At 34.8% G+C, this 18,572-nt stretch overlaps 1 protein-coding gene and 1 pseudogene across 1 annotated transcript; one reads left to right on the forward strand and one right to left on the reverse strand.

The window, feature by feature from the left end:
* Positions 1-548: 548 nt before the first annotated feature.
* LOC120143733 (magnesium/proton exchanger 1) lies at positions 549-15,121 on the forward strand. Its single transcript, XM_039157971.1, is given in 18 exon segments — positions 549-755; positions 11,728-11,821; positions 11,824-11,879; positions 11,881-11,956; positions 11,959-12,063; positions 12,066-12,086; positions 12,228-12,353; positions 12,356-12,399; positions 12,662-12,677; positions 12,680-12,779; positions 12,858-12,913; positions 12,916-13,008; positions 13,529-13,621; positions 13,624-13,670; positions 14,026-14,099; positions 14,101-14,244; positions 14,336-14,461; positions 14,777-15,121. Coding segments are annotated over 18 exon segments (1,773 nt in total). The 3' UTR covers positions 15,072-15,121.
* Positions 15,122-15,798: 677 nt separating this feature from the next.
* On the reverse strand, positions 15,799-18,172 carry LOC120143708 (annotated as a pseudogene).
* Between the last annotated feature and the right edge of the window lie 400 nt (positions 18,173-18,572).

Genomic DNA, 18,572 nt, shown 5'->3' on the forward strand with positions numbered 1-18,572 from the left:
CTCTCGCGCACCGCTGCCGCCACCGTATGTATTGGCTCGGCTCGTGGTCGTGGTAATACGTGTCTTCGACACGTCCGTGCGGATAACAAATGGAAAATGTGAAAGATTTCAACTGATATTTAAGGCCAATATCAGGAGTTACATGATATAATTTCAGGAGTTATAACATCTGATATTTCTAGCTTATAAATAGAGAGTTGGATTCAGCTTCTCAACTCACTCTCAACATTCAGAATTCACGCTCCAAGTGTTTTCTAAATATTTTCTCTGTGTGCTTTCCGATCAGAAGTGAAATACCACCAGCAATCCACTCAGGTTTCGGGTATACGAAATTCGAAGTGACTATGTTAACCTCGGGGGACGATCCACCTACTGCAGCAATTACACACATCAGGCCGAATTCGTTTCTAAGGCAGTGGTTTTACCACGACACGGTTTACGAATCTGTTCTTTTTAAATTATTGTTTATTTTTCCTGTCAGTGCTAACGGTGTGGTTTTGCAGTCCATATTTCCAACAATTTAGAAATGAATTCCATATACTGCAATCATGACAACACCTTTGAGCAAACTGATTCTTGATCTTTCCAAGTTTGATGCATTTGATGGAAAGAATTATAGAAAGTGGTCCCAACGAATCCTGATATTCTTCGACCAGCTTGATCTTGACTACGTGCTACTCAAGCCACCATCTACCATGCTGCCAACCCCAACTGCTGGTAATGATACGGATGCGGTCCTGAATGATGATGCCTTAGTAACTGCCGCCGCCGCTCTCACTACCTACGAGAAATACGAGAAATACGAGAAAGACAACAAAACAGTGTGAGGACACCTGCTCAGTCACATGTCAAATAAACTATTTGATATGTTTCTTAGAGAAAGGAGTGCCAAGGCAATATGGGACACTCTGGAGAAAAAGTATGGTACGGATGATGCGGACATCAAAAAGTATGTTGTCGGTGAATGACTCAAATTCCAGATGACAAACGACAAGCCGATAATGGATCAAGTCTATGACTGTGAGCACTTAGCGCTGACATCATCGCCGAAGGGATACAAATGTGTGAGGTGCTGCAAGCCAATGTTCTCATTGAGAAGCTGCCCAAGTCCTGCTCCGACTACCGCAATTCTCTTAAGCATAACAAGAGAGAAATTTTGCTTGAAGAACTGGTGGGCCATATGAAGATTGAAGAATCCAATCGTATAAAAGATAAGCTTACTAATTCTATGAGTAATTTATCTTTTAGAGCTAACTTGGTTGAGTCTAGGTTCAAGAAGATTATGAAACGTGGGAATCAAGACAAAAAGATAAAACCTCATAAGGTTACCAACTTCAAGAAGTCAAGAAAGGCCAAACCTGAAGGAAAGACGCTCAAGTGATATATCTGCGGTTTACCCGACCACAAAGCTTACCAATGCCAACACCGCTCAGACCGCCAGAATGACAACAAGCCACAGATGCACGTTGTATAAGAAGATGAAGAAATCATTGCTGCGGTGGTCTCAGAAGTTAATCTGGTGGAAAACAGTTCAGAATGGGTAGTTGACACTGGCGCTTCGAAATATTTCTGCGCAAGGAAGGAGTTTTTCACCGAATTCGAGGATGGGAACACAGTTGAACGTGTGTACATGGGGAGCTCTAGCAGCTCTGAAGTGCTAGGCAAATGAAATATTTTACTCAAACTGACCTCTGGTAAAACTCTGGCTTTAAATAATGTTCTGTATGTACCTGCCTTGCGTAGAAATTTGATAAGTGGTGGGCTTCTGAATAAGGCAGGCATTAAGTTAGTTTTTGAGGCAGATAAACTTGTACTTTCTCGAAATGGTGATTATGTTGGGAAAGGGTTTTTAAGCAATGGTTTATTTGTTATAGAATCTCAATTTAATAAAAATAAAGTTACCACTTCTGCTTATATTGTTGAATCCATTGATATGTGGCATGCTAGATTAGGACACGTGAATATTCATGCTTTAAAGAAATTGATTAATATGAATGTTCTCCCTAAACTAGACACAACTAGCTTTAACAAATGTAAGATTTGTGTAGAAGCTAAGCATACTAGACCTCACTTTAAGACTGTTTCTAATAGAAAGACCGAGCTGTTAGATCTCATTCATACTGATCTAGCAGATTTTAGAAACACTGAAAGTAAAGGAGGAAAACACTACTACATAACTTTTGTAGATGATTATTCAAGATATACAAAAGTTTATCTTCTAAGGACTAAAGATGAAGCTGAAAACTTCTTTCTTGTTTATAAGGTAGAAGTTGAAAATCAGTTAGATAGGAGAATCAAACGGGTTAGATCTGATAGAGGTGGTGAATATGGATCTAATTTCTTAAAAGATATTTGTGAAAATAATGACATGATTCATGAAACATCAACCCCCTATTTTCCTCAACAAAATGGTATAGCCGAAAGGAAAAATAGAACTTTAAAAGAGATGGTGAATTCTTTACTAATAAGTTTAGGGTTATCTGATAACATGTGGGGGAAGCATTCTATCAGCAACTCATATCTTAAACCGAGTTCCTCAAAAGAAATTAAATTCTACCCCATATGAATTGTGGAAAGGATACGCTCCTAATTTACAATACCTGAAAATGTGGGGGTGTCTGACCAAAGTGGGTTTGCCAGACTTTAAGAAGTCCACCATCGGACCTAAAACCGTTGATGCAGTGTTTATAGGGTATGCTACGAATAGTGTCGCATACAAATTTATGCTTTTACAAGATTATTCTATTTGTGAGTCAAGGGATGTTGTTTTCTTTGAAAATACTTTTCCTTTAAAGGAACTGAGAATAAATATTGAAACACAAATATAATATATTTCATCCACTTCTTCTAGTAATCATGCTAGGTCTTCTAAACAAATTGTTTTTGAGCCTAGAAGAAGTAAAAGGCAAAGAGTTGAAACCTCTTTTGGACCAGACTTTATTACTTCCTTTATTTCTGAGATAAATGATTTAGACTCCATTTCAGATCCTATAGCTCAAAATTTTCTATTAGATGAGGATCCTAAAACTTTTGAAGAAGCTATAAGATCTATCGATGCTAGTTTCTGGAAAAACTCTATTAATGATGAACTAGAATAGATAATGTCTAATCATACTTGGGAATTAGTTGACTTGCCTAAGGGATTCTAACCAATCTGCAACAAATGGGTATTTCAAAAGAAACTGAGGCCAGATGGTTCGATTCAGCGGTACAAGGCAAGGTTAGTCGTCAAAGGGTTCACTCAAAGATTTAGTTTAAACTACTTTGATACATACTCTCTCGTTACGAAAATCTCAACGATTCGTGCATTATTTGCTCTAGCCTCTATTCATAAGTTGTAGGTACATCAAATGGATGTTAAGACTGCTTTCTTGAATGGGATCTATATGAGGAGATTTACATTGAGCAGCCACTAGGTTTTGAAGCACCTGGTATGGAAGGAAAAGTCTGTAGACTTCAAAAGTCACTTTATGGACTTAAGCAGACTCCTAAACAGTGGTATGAGAAATTTCATAAAACTATTCTTAGTTTTTGTTTTGTTGTGAATGGTTCGGATGCTTGTGTGTATTCGAAGATGTTTGGAACTGAATGTGTCATCATAAGTTTGTATGTTGATGGCATGTTGATTTTCAGTTCTAATATTGAGTCCATTAACAAAGTTAATAATTTCTTGTCCACTAAGTTTGAGATGACAGATTTGGGAGAAGTAGATGTAAGCTTAGGAGTCAAAGTTACCAAAACTGAAAAAGAGATTTTATTTAAGTCAAGCACATTATATAGAGAAAGTGCTAAAGAAATTTGACAGTTATGATGTCGTCTCTGTTCGAACTCCTTATGACCCTAGCATACATCTAGTTAATAATAAAGGAAGTAGTGTTTCCCAAACTGAATATGCTAAATTAATCGGAAGCTTAATGTTCTTAATGAACTATACTCGGCCTGATATTGCTTATGTTGTGAGTAGACTGAGTAGATATACTCATAATCCAAGTGGTGAACACTGGATTGCTCTTAAACGTTTACTGAAGTATCTTAAGGGTACTTTGGATTAGAAACTTAAGTTTGTTGGCTTTCCTGTGGTACTGAAAGGATATTGTGATGCCAACTGGGTTTCTGATAATGATGAGGTAAGCTCTATGAGCGGGTATGTTTTTACTTTGGGTGGAGCAGCAATCTCGTGGAAATCATCAAAGCAGACTTGTATTGCTTGTTCTACCATGGAGTCAGAATTTATAGCTCTTGACCTAGCTGGGCAAGAAGCCGAGTGGCTCAGAAGCTTGTTAGCAGATATTCCGTTGTGTGGAAGACTGACTCCTCCAGTTTCATTGTTGTGTTATTCACAAGCTGCGATATATGTGACTACTAACCAAGCTTACAATGGTAAGAAAATACACATTTGCATAAGACATGGATCAGTTAGACACTTAATAAAAAATGGAGTGCTCTCTTTAAAGTATGTGAAGTCGGAAAGGAACCTAGCAGATTCGCTTACCAAATGGTTAAGTCGGAAACTGATCCTAGATTCGTCGAGGGGGATGGGTCTAAAGCCCATTGGTTGAGGAATTCATGGAGGATACCCAACTTAGTTATCTAAGTTCCATGTGGTCAAACGAAACCATGGAAAGACTCATAGTGCACATTCCTACTGCCTATCCCTATGATGAATAATGTGTATGCCCAGGATGAGCTTAATTGCTCTTAATAAATTCATAGCCCAGGCTTTGGGTGGTCTTAGTGAGAAAGACTTGATGAATTTACCGATTTTGGCTGAATATCTATTCTTAATAAGTTCATAACCCAGAGTGAGAGGATATTCCTAAATGAGAAGGAAATAATGAACTTACCTACATAAATGTTGAGTTTGTTAAACTCTTAATAAATTCAAATCCAAGTATTTGGATGGTTCTAGTGAGAATGACTTATTGAATTTACCGATAAATGAGGTTGAATATTTATTCTTAATGACTTCTTAGCCCAAAGTTTGGGTGGTTCATTAATAATAAACTTGAAGAAAGTCACTATACCCTTTGTGAGGTTAAGCTATTATAAAAGCTCTTAATTATTTCATATCCATTTTTAAGGGTGGTTTATGTTGAGATAACTTGATGAAATAACCTATGTAAGTGAGAAGGGTTAGCCGCCTTCTATGAAAAATGTTGGGCCATTTTTCTAGCACACTTACTAGAATCCTGAGGTAAGATGACCAAATATATACTTTTGTATATATATATATCTTACACATCGAGGACTCAAGTGGATGAAGGGGTTAGTTGTGTGTTATGAGTTTACCCTCATCTTAGAAAGTTCTAGACTAGTTTCACTTATCTAAGAGAAGGATTGCTCATCATCACTATGTACTAGTTCCAGATACGTTCACTAGTGCTTAAGCAACTAATCTCGCTATTGCTCTTCTGGAAAGTTTGTTTTCAAGTTTCAAAAGAATTCTTTCGCATTAGTGGGGGAATGTTGGTAATGCTCAATCTCATATAGTATTGGAAACATTATTGGGAATGAGAATTTAAGGTTTGGATTCTCCACTTCCTTGTTGAGTGAAAAAGAACAAAGGGGACTCTCGCGTACCGCCGCCGCCGCCGTCCGTCTCGTCTCGGCACTGCTCGACTCGTGGTCGTGGCCGTGGTCGAGGTCGAGGTCGTGGTTTTGGTTGTGGTAATATGTGTCTTCGACACGTCCGCTCGGATACTATCTTTTTAGAGAAAATTATTGAGGAATTTCTCTTTGAAAGAAACAAATGGAAAATGTGAAAGATTTCAACTGATATTTATAGCTGCTGAGGACTGTTTAAATTCGAATGATAACAGCTGATTTATGATTTAATTTCATGAGTTACAGGAGTTACATGATTTAATTTCAGGAGTTACATGATATAATTTCATGAGTTATAACAGCTGAATAATGATGCAATGAACCTGGACTATTTCTGAGTCAGGTTTATCTATACGTTTCAGCTGTTACAATGAAGGGTTTTAATCCTGATATTTTATATACGATTTAACCCTATTTCTAGCCTATAATAGAGAACTGGATTCAACTTCTCAACTCACTCTCAACTAGAGGTGGGTATACGGGCTACCCGCCCGTTTAGCCCGCGGGTTTTGACGGTGCGGGCTTAAACGGAGCGGGCTAAAAAGCCCGCATTCATAAACGGTTTTGAATTTTAAGGCCCGCGGCCCGTCCATTTAACCCGCGGGCTAAACGGGATTACCCGCGGCCCGTTTAATAAAAATAATTTTAAATGCTTTAAATACAATAAAAAATAATGTTTTAACTTACTATACCTTTAAAAATGATCGAGCAACTTGAAAAGGAAGGTAGCACTGTCAAAATAATAAATAATATTTAAATTTTATTTTAAATAGCCGGAAATGATTATAAATAATTTTTTTTTTATTTTTTAATCATTAATATTATATATATATAAATATATATAATGATATAATTACTTAAACTCAAATTAAAAAAAACAATATTCACTTATATCACCAAATTGAAAAACAAATAAAACAATAACCACATTATACTTTTATAAAACACGATTATTCACGGCTATAATATGAATACACAGAAGTGTCTGAAAGTAGAAATTCAAACATAAAAATTCAACAAAGTCAAATATACAAAATCTAACAAGAAAGTTGTCAAGTGTTTCTAATAATTGTATTTTATGGATACTTTAGAGAAATACTAAAACATAATATGAAAATATAAATAAATACTTACAGTATAAGAGTAAATTTGAAAGATACAATTATACTAAAATTGATAAAATATAAGTCATTAATTTGTTAAAATATATTTATTTTGTAAAAGTTTTAAAAGTTGAAAAGTATGTTTTCAATTTTTTATTTTACTTTTCTTTCTTATTTTTAATCCAAACATTACGTGTCATGTGATATATTATTAGAATATCACGTGACTTTTTATAATTAAAGAACAAAATGGATAACATACTTCATGAAAAAAATAAAGGTCAAAATTAAATAAAAAAAACTTTAAATACCAAAATGATAATGATGTCTATTTAAATGAAAAAAAATATCAAGCAACGGTAAAATTATGACAAACGCCCTAATAAATTTAAGAACTACAATAGTTATAAGTAACATCATATTTATAAGTAATTTATTTTCTTTTTCTATAAAATTCTTTAAGTTTATTTTCTCTAAACTTTTATAAATTTTAAATTAAGCGGGCTTTAGCGGGTTTAACGGGTAGCCCGCGGTTATACCCATTAAACCCACGGGTTTAACGGTCCGGGCTAAAAAGCCCGCAATTTAAACGGTCTTCAATTTTTGAGGCCCGAAGCCCTCACGGGTCGCGGGTTAAACGGGTAGCCCGCGGGCCTTAGCCCATATACCCAGCTCTACTCTCAACATTCAGAATTCACTCTCAGAATTCACTCTCCAAGTGTTTCTAAATATTTTCTCTGTGTGCTTTCCGATCAGAAGTGCAATACCACCATCAGTCCACTCCAGTTTTGGGTGTACGGAATTCAGAGCGACCGTATTAACCTCGGGGGACGGTCCACCTACTGTAGCGATTACACACATCGGGGCAAATTCGTTTCTAAGGTAGTGGTTTTACCACGACACGGTTTACGAATCTGTTCCTTTTAAATTACTGTTTATCTTTCTTGTCAGTGCTAACGGTGTGGTTTTGCAGTCCATATTTCCAACACCGATTAGGTGCATTAGACGCACTAGCACCTTGATTGCTCTATAAAAAGTTGGTGTGTTGCTTCTATAATGAGTTAGAGGAGTTTAAATAAGGAATACTATTACGATTTGTAATTTCTCATATAGCAAATTGAAGAATGAGTTAAATAAATAATTATTAAAGAGATTATCTTTTTTGTAATAGACACATGAGATTGTTATTACTTATATTCTTTTAATAGTATTCGATTTTTTTGGAGTTAATCATATCACCTAAAAAGATACTTGAGTTGAGAGTGATGTAAAAGCATCCACCTCATGTGCTCCAGTTAATCTTCTCTCTCTGATGTAACTCGAATTGTTAGATATTGGTAATCATTATTTGCTATCTTTTCAAGAATTTCATAGACTTCATGATAAATTGGTAGGATTTGTCAAGAAGAGTTCCATTAGCTAATGCATCAACCACCATATAAATTGAACATTTAATGATTCCATTTGAGTTCATCGAAGAAAACCATAACATTAATATTTTTTAAAGAATTCATTGAGTCTCTTCTAAACTTCATAAATCATCTCATTATACGGTTATCTAAAAAAAGTAATATCATTTCTTAATTGAAATTGTTCAAAAAAATCATTCCTTAATTTAACATTCCTAGTAGATGATATTTGAGCCAAATAATAATAATAATAATAATAATAATAAAAATAAAAAAATTAGATCAAGTCATTCCAAGTTGTAACTGAGTCAGAGGGCAATGAATTTAACCAAATTTGCTCAATTTTTCAACGAATAAGAAAACAACTCCAACCTTGAAATTTTTATGCACCCTTTGTTGTCTAAAAAATCCTAAACTTCGGTAAACAACTTTATATGATTTCGAATTTTCAACAGACATCACATTAAATTATCATACTATTTGAAGCATTTAAAATATTACAAGCTCTCATTCAAATTATGATACTTGAATGATAGGCATTTCAATTCTCAAATTAAACTCAAGATAACATATTCTCTAATATTTCAAGTTCTATCATCTAACTCATTAGGAACAATTGCTACATTCATTATTTCTCTTATGAAAGTTCACTAAATTTTAGGATAAAGTAAATATAATTTTAGTTTTCTATTCATTTATCTTGGCGAACACCTGGGAGTAACAAAAGAAAAATAAAGTAATTATTATTATTTTTGATAAAATGTAATTCTAATTCCTACTTATTGGGGAGGAGAATGCGACTTTAGAAGAAGGAATGCGGTACTCTTAATGAATTTAGAACTCGTGACTTAATATGAGGGAATGAAGATGAACAACAAAACCAACCAGATAAACGTACTTTAGCTAACTACTAAAACTAAAATTAATAACCAAAAACAATTCACACAAATTTATAATACGCGACAATAAATAAAAACTCGTTGACAATTTTTCTAGTTAGGAATTAATGTGCAAGTATAGGCAATCAAACAAATAACAAAGAGGAAAGTCGAATATTGTCCCACAATGATTGGTTAAGTATGATTTGAAGTTAGAATCATCTTTCTGGTGAAACAATCTCTCTCTTCTGGTGAAATTTCAGCTCTTATTATCCTACTGATTTTCATAAATTAAAATGATGTGTTGTCGTTCTCTACTATATACGCCCATAGGCCGTCTGCTAACTAATCAAAATAAAGCTGATGTGGCTATCTGTAGCTGACTCCGATTTTCTTTAACAGTGTTACAACATGACTTTGCTCAGTTTTTTCTTCTTTCACTTCTGCCAGACCTTCTCTTCCTTTGCTCAGATTAATATTCATGCACAATGCAATTAAAATTAAAACAAACGATTACCGATAGATTCACGTGATATATTAAGAGTCGGATCTATCCTACTAACATACGAGCAATTATCATTATTTACGTCTAATACCATCATTAAAAGTCATTATAAAATCTACCAAGACTGTGAGAGATCTAGCATCATTCTCTTCACTTCATTATCTTCTTCCAATTCTACTTTTGGAAAAATAAAAGAAAAAAACCGTTTGCAGCATCACCATTAAATACCAATTATGACTCTCTTTTTAAATCAAAACTGGTAATCATCGCCTCACTACATATGGTGGTTCGGGCAAAAACTGGGCATCGTTGAACCCATGATTCAAATGCAGAAAAACGACCATTATAAATTTCAAAGAAATCTAAACTACCATAATTTTAAAACCAACATAAAATCTTCTCAGATCATACCAGAAAAAAACGACAACAAGAAAAAAACAGAAGAAAATTACAAACAATACAATAATATCCAAAACTGGTATGACTCACAGCCTCACATAGAGTAGAATTATTTATGATGCTTGCGTAAGAGAAATCAATCAATTGTAATATTTTAACACAATACAATAATAAAATCTAAAATCAGTATGATTCACATCCCTTCCCACACACACAGAGTTGAATTATTTATGATGCATACGTGAGAGCTAAAATCAATCAATTTTAATATTATAAGAGTCTATTATTAAATAAGGAACATCAGCCAAGACGTGAAACATTTGTAGATGAAATCTAGATATTTGTAATGTATTTTACCAAAAAAAAGATTAAAGATATTGTTATATTAAGATACAACATCATCTCCCTTAATTTTTTAAGGGTTAATAATAAAAATAGAACAAAACAAAATAGAACTTTAATGATGATTTTACCAAAACAGAAGTTTGGTAGCCAAAATAAAAAGCAAATAGTTTAGTGAACAATAATGTATTTTACCCAAAAAGATGAGAGGGAGAGAGAGAGAGAGAAATAAATAAAAATAATTAAATCAGAAAAAAAGAGGGAAATACCCCATTTTTTTCACGTGAGAAACAATCCAATAATGCAGAGCTGACTTTCACTTTCCATATATAATCATACTCTATGGTTTGTTTAGACTTAGAGTGTGAGTTCAGAAATAATTAAATTCAATAATATTAATTAAAATAATTTTTTTTTATTTTTTGAATATATTCAAAAATTAATCGTTAATCAATTTGAATTATTTATAAAAAAGTTAACTGAATCAAATAATTATAGTAAACTTGATTAATTTTTAAATAATAAAAAAATTGATTCAAAATAATAATTCAAGTAACAATTTTTTGAATAGATACTTTTAAAATTCTTTATTGTTAATCAATTTGAATTATTTAAAAAAAATAACTGAATCAAAATAATTATAGTTAACTTGAATGATTTTTAAATTAATAAAAAATAAGTTAATATAATTTCAATTTTGATTCAAAATAAGAATTCAAGTAACAATAAATTGAAAATAAATTATTTATTAGATAATCTTTATTTATATATTTTTTATTTAAATTTAATTTTAGAGTTAGAAACAAACATTAGATTTTAAATATCTAGATTTTAAATATCATGAAAACTTAATTTTAAAATGAAAAATATATTAATTATATATTAAAATTTTAGTTAATTTAATAGATTAGTCGGTTTCAAACCGAGTTAATCAATTTTAATTTATTTCTTAACTATATCTGACGAATATTACAGTAATTTGTCATTTAATTAAATTAATTCAATTCTATCGCTTAATTCATTTTTAACATGGAACACCAAATCCTATCTGATAAAAGTACGTAATTCTTAACTAAATCTACGCTGTTCGTTCTACGCTTCATTGAATTCCAAAAAGCGTCAACCGTCCGCAGAACTGTACCTTTCTCAGAGGAGAAGTCCGGCGATCCCTCCTAGCTCTTGGTAAAGTCTGGCCTCATTTTGGTGACAATAGAAAAACCCCCAAAAATAGTCTTTCCGATCTCAGCAAAGTTTTTGGATTACATTGACCTCAAGGGAAGTTTTTGGATTTATTCTGTTTGTTTGTGGAGTGTGTTTCCCATTTTGAGTCTCGTTTCTTTGATTCTGGATTTGATTTCAGGATCATAATTTTATCCTATTAATGTTTCAAATATGAATTCTTTATTATTTTCTTTAACTTTCAGGTCATTTGTGGTGAGCAAAACAAGTTCGCTGATGCTTCAAGAGTGAAGGAATTTCGGTAACAGCATGACGGAATTTCCAGGATTTGGGGGGATGAAAACTGTGATAGTTACTTGCTTTTCTATGGTGAAACTGAGCTCGGGAATGGATTACGAGCCTTCTGTATTTCTTGGCCTGTCTTATTGGCTTCATTGGGCTGTCAGCTATAACTGCTCGTTTTCTTCCGATCAATGGAGAATGTTGTGAAACACTCCCGTACAGTTGTAGAGATAGATCCTTACACTAATACTGAAATATTAGACAAGAAAAGGTGTGGAATTATACTATTGCAGACATCACTCTGCTTGCCTTTGGGACTAGCTTCCCTCAAATATCTTTAGCAACTATTGATGCCATTCGAAACATGGGAACCTCTATGCTGGAGGTTTGTTTGTTATATGCTCTTTCTCTATTTTCATTAATTAGAACAAATTTTAATTTTGAAATGGGATATAGGTACTATGTCTTAGTGAACCATGAATAATGATCATCTGTCATTGATATCTGTTAGATTACTTAACTACAGGTTTGGGTCCTGGCACTCTTGTGGGTTCAGCTGCATTCGACCTTTTCCCCATCCATGCTGTTTGTGTTGTAGTTCCAAAAGCAGGAGAGTTGAAAAAAATCTGATATAGGTGTTGGCTGGTGGAGCTCTTTGGTCCTTTTGGGCTTATGCTTGGCTCTACATAATTTTAGAGGTAGCTTTAAGTAACTGCTTCTGAAGTAAAGCTTCATGATTTGTATTTATAGCAATATTAATTATTTATGCTGTTAGCTGAAAACCTTTATACTGTTTCTTTGATTTTCAGTGAAGAGGTTTAAGAAAATTGTTTTCATTTTGTATAAACTGTAGTTAGTTTCACCATTTCTCTATGTTCAATTAATGGGTAAGTGCATTACACTAAATGGGTCACATCTATGAAGAACTTGGTCATGGATAGATCTTAATTCATTTTGCAGGTGTGGACACCAAATGTTGTACACTTTGGGAAGCCTTATTGACAGTCCTGATGTATGGACTACTGCTCACTCATGCATATGCTCAGGACAAACGCTGGCCTTATATATCCCTTCCCTTGTATGCATTTTTCTTCTTCCCCCTATTATGTCTCTGTGCTGTTATGCTTCTGATTTCTTTTCTTTTCATCTGATCAAGAAGTGAGAGGCCTGAGGACTGGGTGCCAGCTGAGGTTGCCTCAGTTGAATATGAGGATATGCCTATGATGGGTACCCTGAGATACATGCAGTTGGAGAAGATGAAAATAAGGAAATTGTTGATATTTTTTCCATTCATTCAGAAAAACAAGGTAATAGCACTCTTCTGACTACATTGTTTTGATTAAGGTGACAGCTTATCATTGACTATGATCCTCTAGCAGTCTTTCCCTTAGAAAACTAATACGAGTGAAATCATATCTTCAAATTAATGTTACATATGATGGAACATGTACAACATAAGCATTGTTCATCAAAACTATAATTCAATATCCACTTGCCTTCTTTTATGCTATTGAGATATAGAATCATAGAAGATGAAGTCATAGAGAAGACATGGAATTAGAAGTTAGAGGCTGCAGGTTACCAGATTGTGCTCAATAAGGCAAATTAGAAACCAAAATAAAGAGAGGTTCTGGTATGCAATGATTCATGGATATTGATGCTGGACAAAATCATGTTTATTTTAGATGATTTAAATTAATTAGTTGTCTCTTATTATTCTAACGGCGTTGAGAGGTTGGCTATAAGCCAATAGCAACTTAGTTAATATTAAGTTTCAGTAGCTTAAGCCGATGATGGATTAATCAGAACTAATTTTAAAAATTCTAGTGGTTGCAGACCCTATTTATCAGAAGCTGCCTCCAACTGAAGATTTAGTTGAAACCTCCGACGTACCCTTTCAGAAGGAGACCAATTCAGAAGCCTTCATGTGCTTGAACTCTGGAAAACACAGTTCGTGGATGCACTTACAGTATGTATCTTTACACTGTAACATCTTATAATTATTGGTGAATTATTTAGAGCTAAAAAGAAGAAAGCAATCTATCATTGTAATGATCGCCTCAATCTCTCGTCTCTAGAAGTTGGAACAAACATTTCTACATGAAGCTCCCTTGAGTTTTCCCCTTTAAGTAGATCTTGCTTCCTTTGTTTGAGTCAGCACTTCAAGTTTCTTGGAGCTTATGCATGTTAGATTTGGACATTTTATTTTTTCTTTGATCTAGTTATTTTCCATCATATCCCATGTGCACACAAGAGAACTTCTTTGCCCACCTCCCTCTTATCTAAGCTTAGCAGTAGTGAATAATTCCTTATTTTTTAAACAGTTGGAAAAACGTCAACCAAAGGAACTAAACAATATCTATCTTCGGCTAGCAAGAATATTTTGGCAGTCACTACTTACCATGGAGACTCCTGTTCGCTTTTGTACCTCCTTATCACATTGCTCATGGATGGATTGCCTTCATATGCTCTCTAATTTTCATCAGTGGGATAGCATACATTGTAACAAAGCTGACTGATCTCATAAGCTGTGTCACAGGTTTTTCATCCTTCCACCCCCCACCCCCAACACACACCCCAAAAAAAATATTATTTTTCCTATTGGTTATCAAGTGAATTCTCTATTATGCTCCGAGATGGTTATGTCATAGCATTTACAGCATTAGCAGCTGGAACTTCATGGCCAGATCTAGTGGCAAGTAAGATTGCTGCTGAACGTCAGATAACAGCTGACTCTGCTATAGCAAACATTACTTGCAGGTATAGCTCACGGAATGTTGTATTTTAGCTGTACTTCAAAATCTAGAGACCCAAGTCTTTCTATTAGGAGTTTCTGTAATGACTGATATTAGTTAATTCAGTATAAGGTACCAAATGGCTAAATCCTATGAAGCTGTTTCAGTGTTACCATAAGATTCCTTAATTTAAGAGGAAGAAGAGGTGCCTTTGTTTTACTTCTAAGATTTAAAGCTTTAGAGTGATGTCAATTGCTCCACCACTTTTATCTGAAGTGTTCACATTTGGCAAGGTAAAGATAAGACTACTACTGAGTTTCTGAAATGTGTCCTTTTGCAGTAATTCGGTGAACATTTACATTGGCATCGGCATTCCGTGGTTGATTGATACTTTATACAATTTCATTGCATATGGAGAACCGTTGAGAATAGAAAATGCAGACGGACTCAGTTTCTCTTTGATAGTGTTCTTCTCTACTGTTGGGTGCATTTCGGTTTTGGTGATTAGGCGCCTGATACTGGGGGCAGAGCTTGGAGGTCCTAGGTTTTGGGCCTGGGTTACTAGTGTATTCTTTATGTTGCTTTGGCTTATATTTGTTGTGCTCTCTACCCTTAGAGTTTCTGGCTTCATATAATATGTTATTTAGCATTTGTTTTCTTTTTTACTGTATAATTTTTCAATTTAGAGACCCCTTTATTCATATATGATTCATAATAGTAATATTTGATAAAATAAAATAATTTATTAGTGACGTAATGGACAAATTGTCCCCTAAGTTATATTTATTTTCTCAATTTAGTACCTAAATTTTTAGACAGAAGTGCCCCTCTAAACTATTATTGACCAATAATTCTTGTCATGTCACCATGCTAGTGTTATTTACTTTAATAATACTGATTTTATTACCAAGAATGCGAGTCCAGTGGTAAAGGCATACTAGTCCTTATCTAGCCCAGGTTTGAATACTCCAACCCTTCTCTTCTTCCATTTATTTTCCTTTAGTTAAATGGTAACGTGTCATGAGACATCTAATCTAAATAAAATTGAAAGATTGATAACCGATACAAGTGTAATTTATCCAAAATAAATTTATTGTCTAAAACATGTTCAGATGTCAAAATATTTGTTAATCCGAACACAAACCAAACAATAATGCATGTGAAAGCCTTGCCTCAAATCACTTGGTGAGAGTAAATTAAAAAAATATCTAAATACTTAAAAAATTCAAAATCAAAACATCATGAGTATAGTTTAACTGTTTTAAAATCAATTAATCGAATCAATCCAAACCAATAACTTCGAGTTCTGTTCGGGTTTTTTTTAGTAGTACTTTCTTTCTCAGAAAACGGTCCGAACTGATATCCCTCAAACCCTAATTTCCATTTAAACAACGCAGAAATAGCCATTGTAGTTTCAAAGCCCGAAAGCCAGGACAAATTTACAATAACAAAGCAGTTTATTAGGCGACATGAACAAAGAGTTCAACAAGGAGGATTGCCTTTTGAGCAAACCTATTCTACCATTTCATTTAATAGCTACTCAATGCAAGTTGAAAATCCATGAATAATTGAGAAAACCACTCCCAAAACAGTAACCCCCCTCAAAATCAGTACAAATTCTTTGCTTAAGCAAGGGCACTTGTACAGGCTGTGGCAGGAGAAGCACTTCCAACCTTTACACAACTGTATTTCTTGGTGATGAATCTACAACAAAAAGGACATTTCACAATGAAATATTCAGCTTTGATTTGGTTGAAGGAAAATTAAAAACATCACTGCAAAGGTGAATCGAGGTCATTTTACCTGAAGAAATCCCTCCACAGCAACTCATACATCAACCAGTTCATTTGAGTATCAGGTGAGCCACTACCGCCATCATTTTTCTTTGAAGTAGCAAAATGGTCCTGCAGACCACATAAAATGCATTCAACAATAGTAAATATCTGATAACCTGAAATTGTTTATACCACAACCAAGCCTTCTCCAACTACATGGGGTTTGTATGAATCAATTTCCTCCATTGTAATATGTTTTCGTCCATATCCACAAGAAAAAGCTCAATATTGTACATTTTAGAGATAGAAAAAAAGGGGGTAATTGAAAGCATACCTATTCGCAGTTTTCTTTAGTTCATCAAACATGAACCTGGGAGATATGCATCCCATGGCTAGCATGGAGATATTTGCAAGAAAAGTTAGCACCGTATATCTGTCCTGGCTACCATCCTTGCTCCCCTTGTACGGCTGTGCTTGACACTCAGCTGCAAATTTTTTAAGCCTCTGCAATGCTTCATTCTCCCCCCAGCCATAGTAGCACTAACAGATTGCCTACCGTCCTAGATGTAAACAAACAATACTTGCTTTCTCAATGCCTTTACAGAACCATAATCCAAATCAAACAAAATCCTAAGTATAGCTTCCAAAAGAACACTCCCCAATAATCATCATCCAAACAACCATAAGGCACAGCTACCATTGCTAATTGAATCCAGTTCAAATGAGTTACATCTATCAGCATTCATTAGATGCAATGTCTAAATCAAACATCTTATTAACTCTCAACAATGAAGACTATACAGTGACTGACAACACATGTGAGTACCCTAATACTTCAACTAGTTTGAAGCGAAATGCAAACATAAATTAATTAATATTGCTAAGAAAACATTGAACATAAATTTAAATATCAAATTCAAACCTGAGCCATTGTGGCACTGGGGTAAGTCCCAAATCTGTCAATGAAGGAATATCTCCAGCCTCCACATCACCTCGAAGGCATTCCTTTCATTTGGTCCAGTGCTTCAATCGTCTTCTTATCTCAAGCCTTTCACTTTCTCCTTAAATCCCCGTAATTGGAAGGCATATCTTCCAATTTAAAAGGCAAATCATCATGGAACAAAGTACTTCCCCAAAAGTACTTAACTCAACCCTTCTTCCTTCATGGCCGCCTCAGTCTTTTCCTCGCTTGACTCATCATGAGATACTTCTCTATGAGCATAAATAGCGTCAGCCCAATAGCTTTAGCTAACTCAACCAGAACACTCTCCGGCTTCCCAATTCGGACCACGAGATCCGACCCTCGTGCTTGTAGATTCTTTCGGAGATCCGAAACTGATTCAATCAAGAATGTGGCTCTGTAGGGACCCGTTTTATCGAACCCAGACGAGGATTTCCCGTAATCTCGAGGGTCAAAACAGTACACAGGCAAAACAGACATGGACTCATTGTTGGCCGTGTTGATACACTCGTTGTCGTGGACCCGTAAATCGTTGCGGAACCAAACGATGGAAGCTCGGCGAATTGCGGCGCCATTGGAAGGGTCCAGAGGGCGGCGCGGACCCAAGGAGAGAGGAGACTGGAGAGGGTTGTTGGCAAAGGTGGATTTGAATGAAAATTTGGAAGGGGAAGGGGAAGTGAGGAAAGAGAGAGATTACAAAAGGAGGAAGCCTGGGTTGGAACTTTCGCTTTAGTGGTTGATTTAGAGGAGAATAAAGATAAGATTTTGGGTTTGAAGAACTGGGTAGGTAGGATTGCGGGCAAGGAATAAAGAAAGAGAAGCAGTGGCAAATGGGGATTGAGAAACTGGATTTTGGCTTGTTCTTCAGTTGATTCGGTTCCTGGGTTTTCACGAGACTGAGTGTCGGAATCCATGGTTGTTTCTGGTGAAGATAAGAAAGCTGGGCGTGGAGGAGACGGTGAATGTGGGGAGGTGAACTGGTAGTGAGAGACGCTTTGTTGTGATCCCCTTGCCCGCCTTATAGTCTTGAAAAAAAAATCTATTTTTGTTAGTGCCTTATTGATTCTAAATTTGTGGTTCACTACTCCAACAACTACACCTATAAAATTTCTACCATTTTCAAAGTTCTATTAAGTCTTAATCCACCTTTCAAACTTGGGCAAAATTATTTTGTACAATGAATTAATTCGGGGCTCACTTTACTTGCCTTTGGAGGGATGGGTTGGTAGAATAAAAAACAAATCAATTGTCTGCAGCAATACTTTAAAATTTAAGAAAGTGTTTGGTTGACTAATTAAAGGATAGATTTAAACTTTAGAATTTTAAAATTGAATTTATTTTGTCTAAGATCTCCAAAACATTGCTCAAAGCCCGTATCAATCCATTAATCAGGCATGATG

The sequence above is a fragment of the Hibiscus syriacus genome, unplaced genomic scaffold (genome assembly GCF_006381635.1).
Source record: "Hibiscus syriacus cultivar Baekdansim isolate YM2019G1 unplaced genomic scaffold, ASM638163v2 tig00110863_pilon, whole genome shotgun sequence".
NCBI classification, from domain to species: domain Eukaryota; kingdom Viridiplantae; phylum Streptophyta; class Magnoliopsida; order Malvales; family Malvaceae; genus Hibiscus; species Hibiscus syriacus.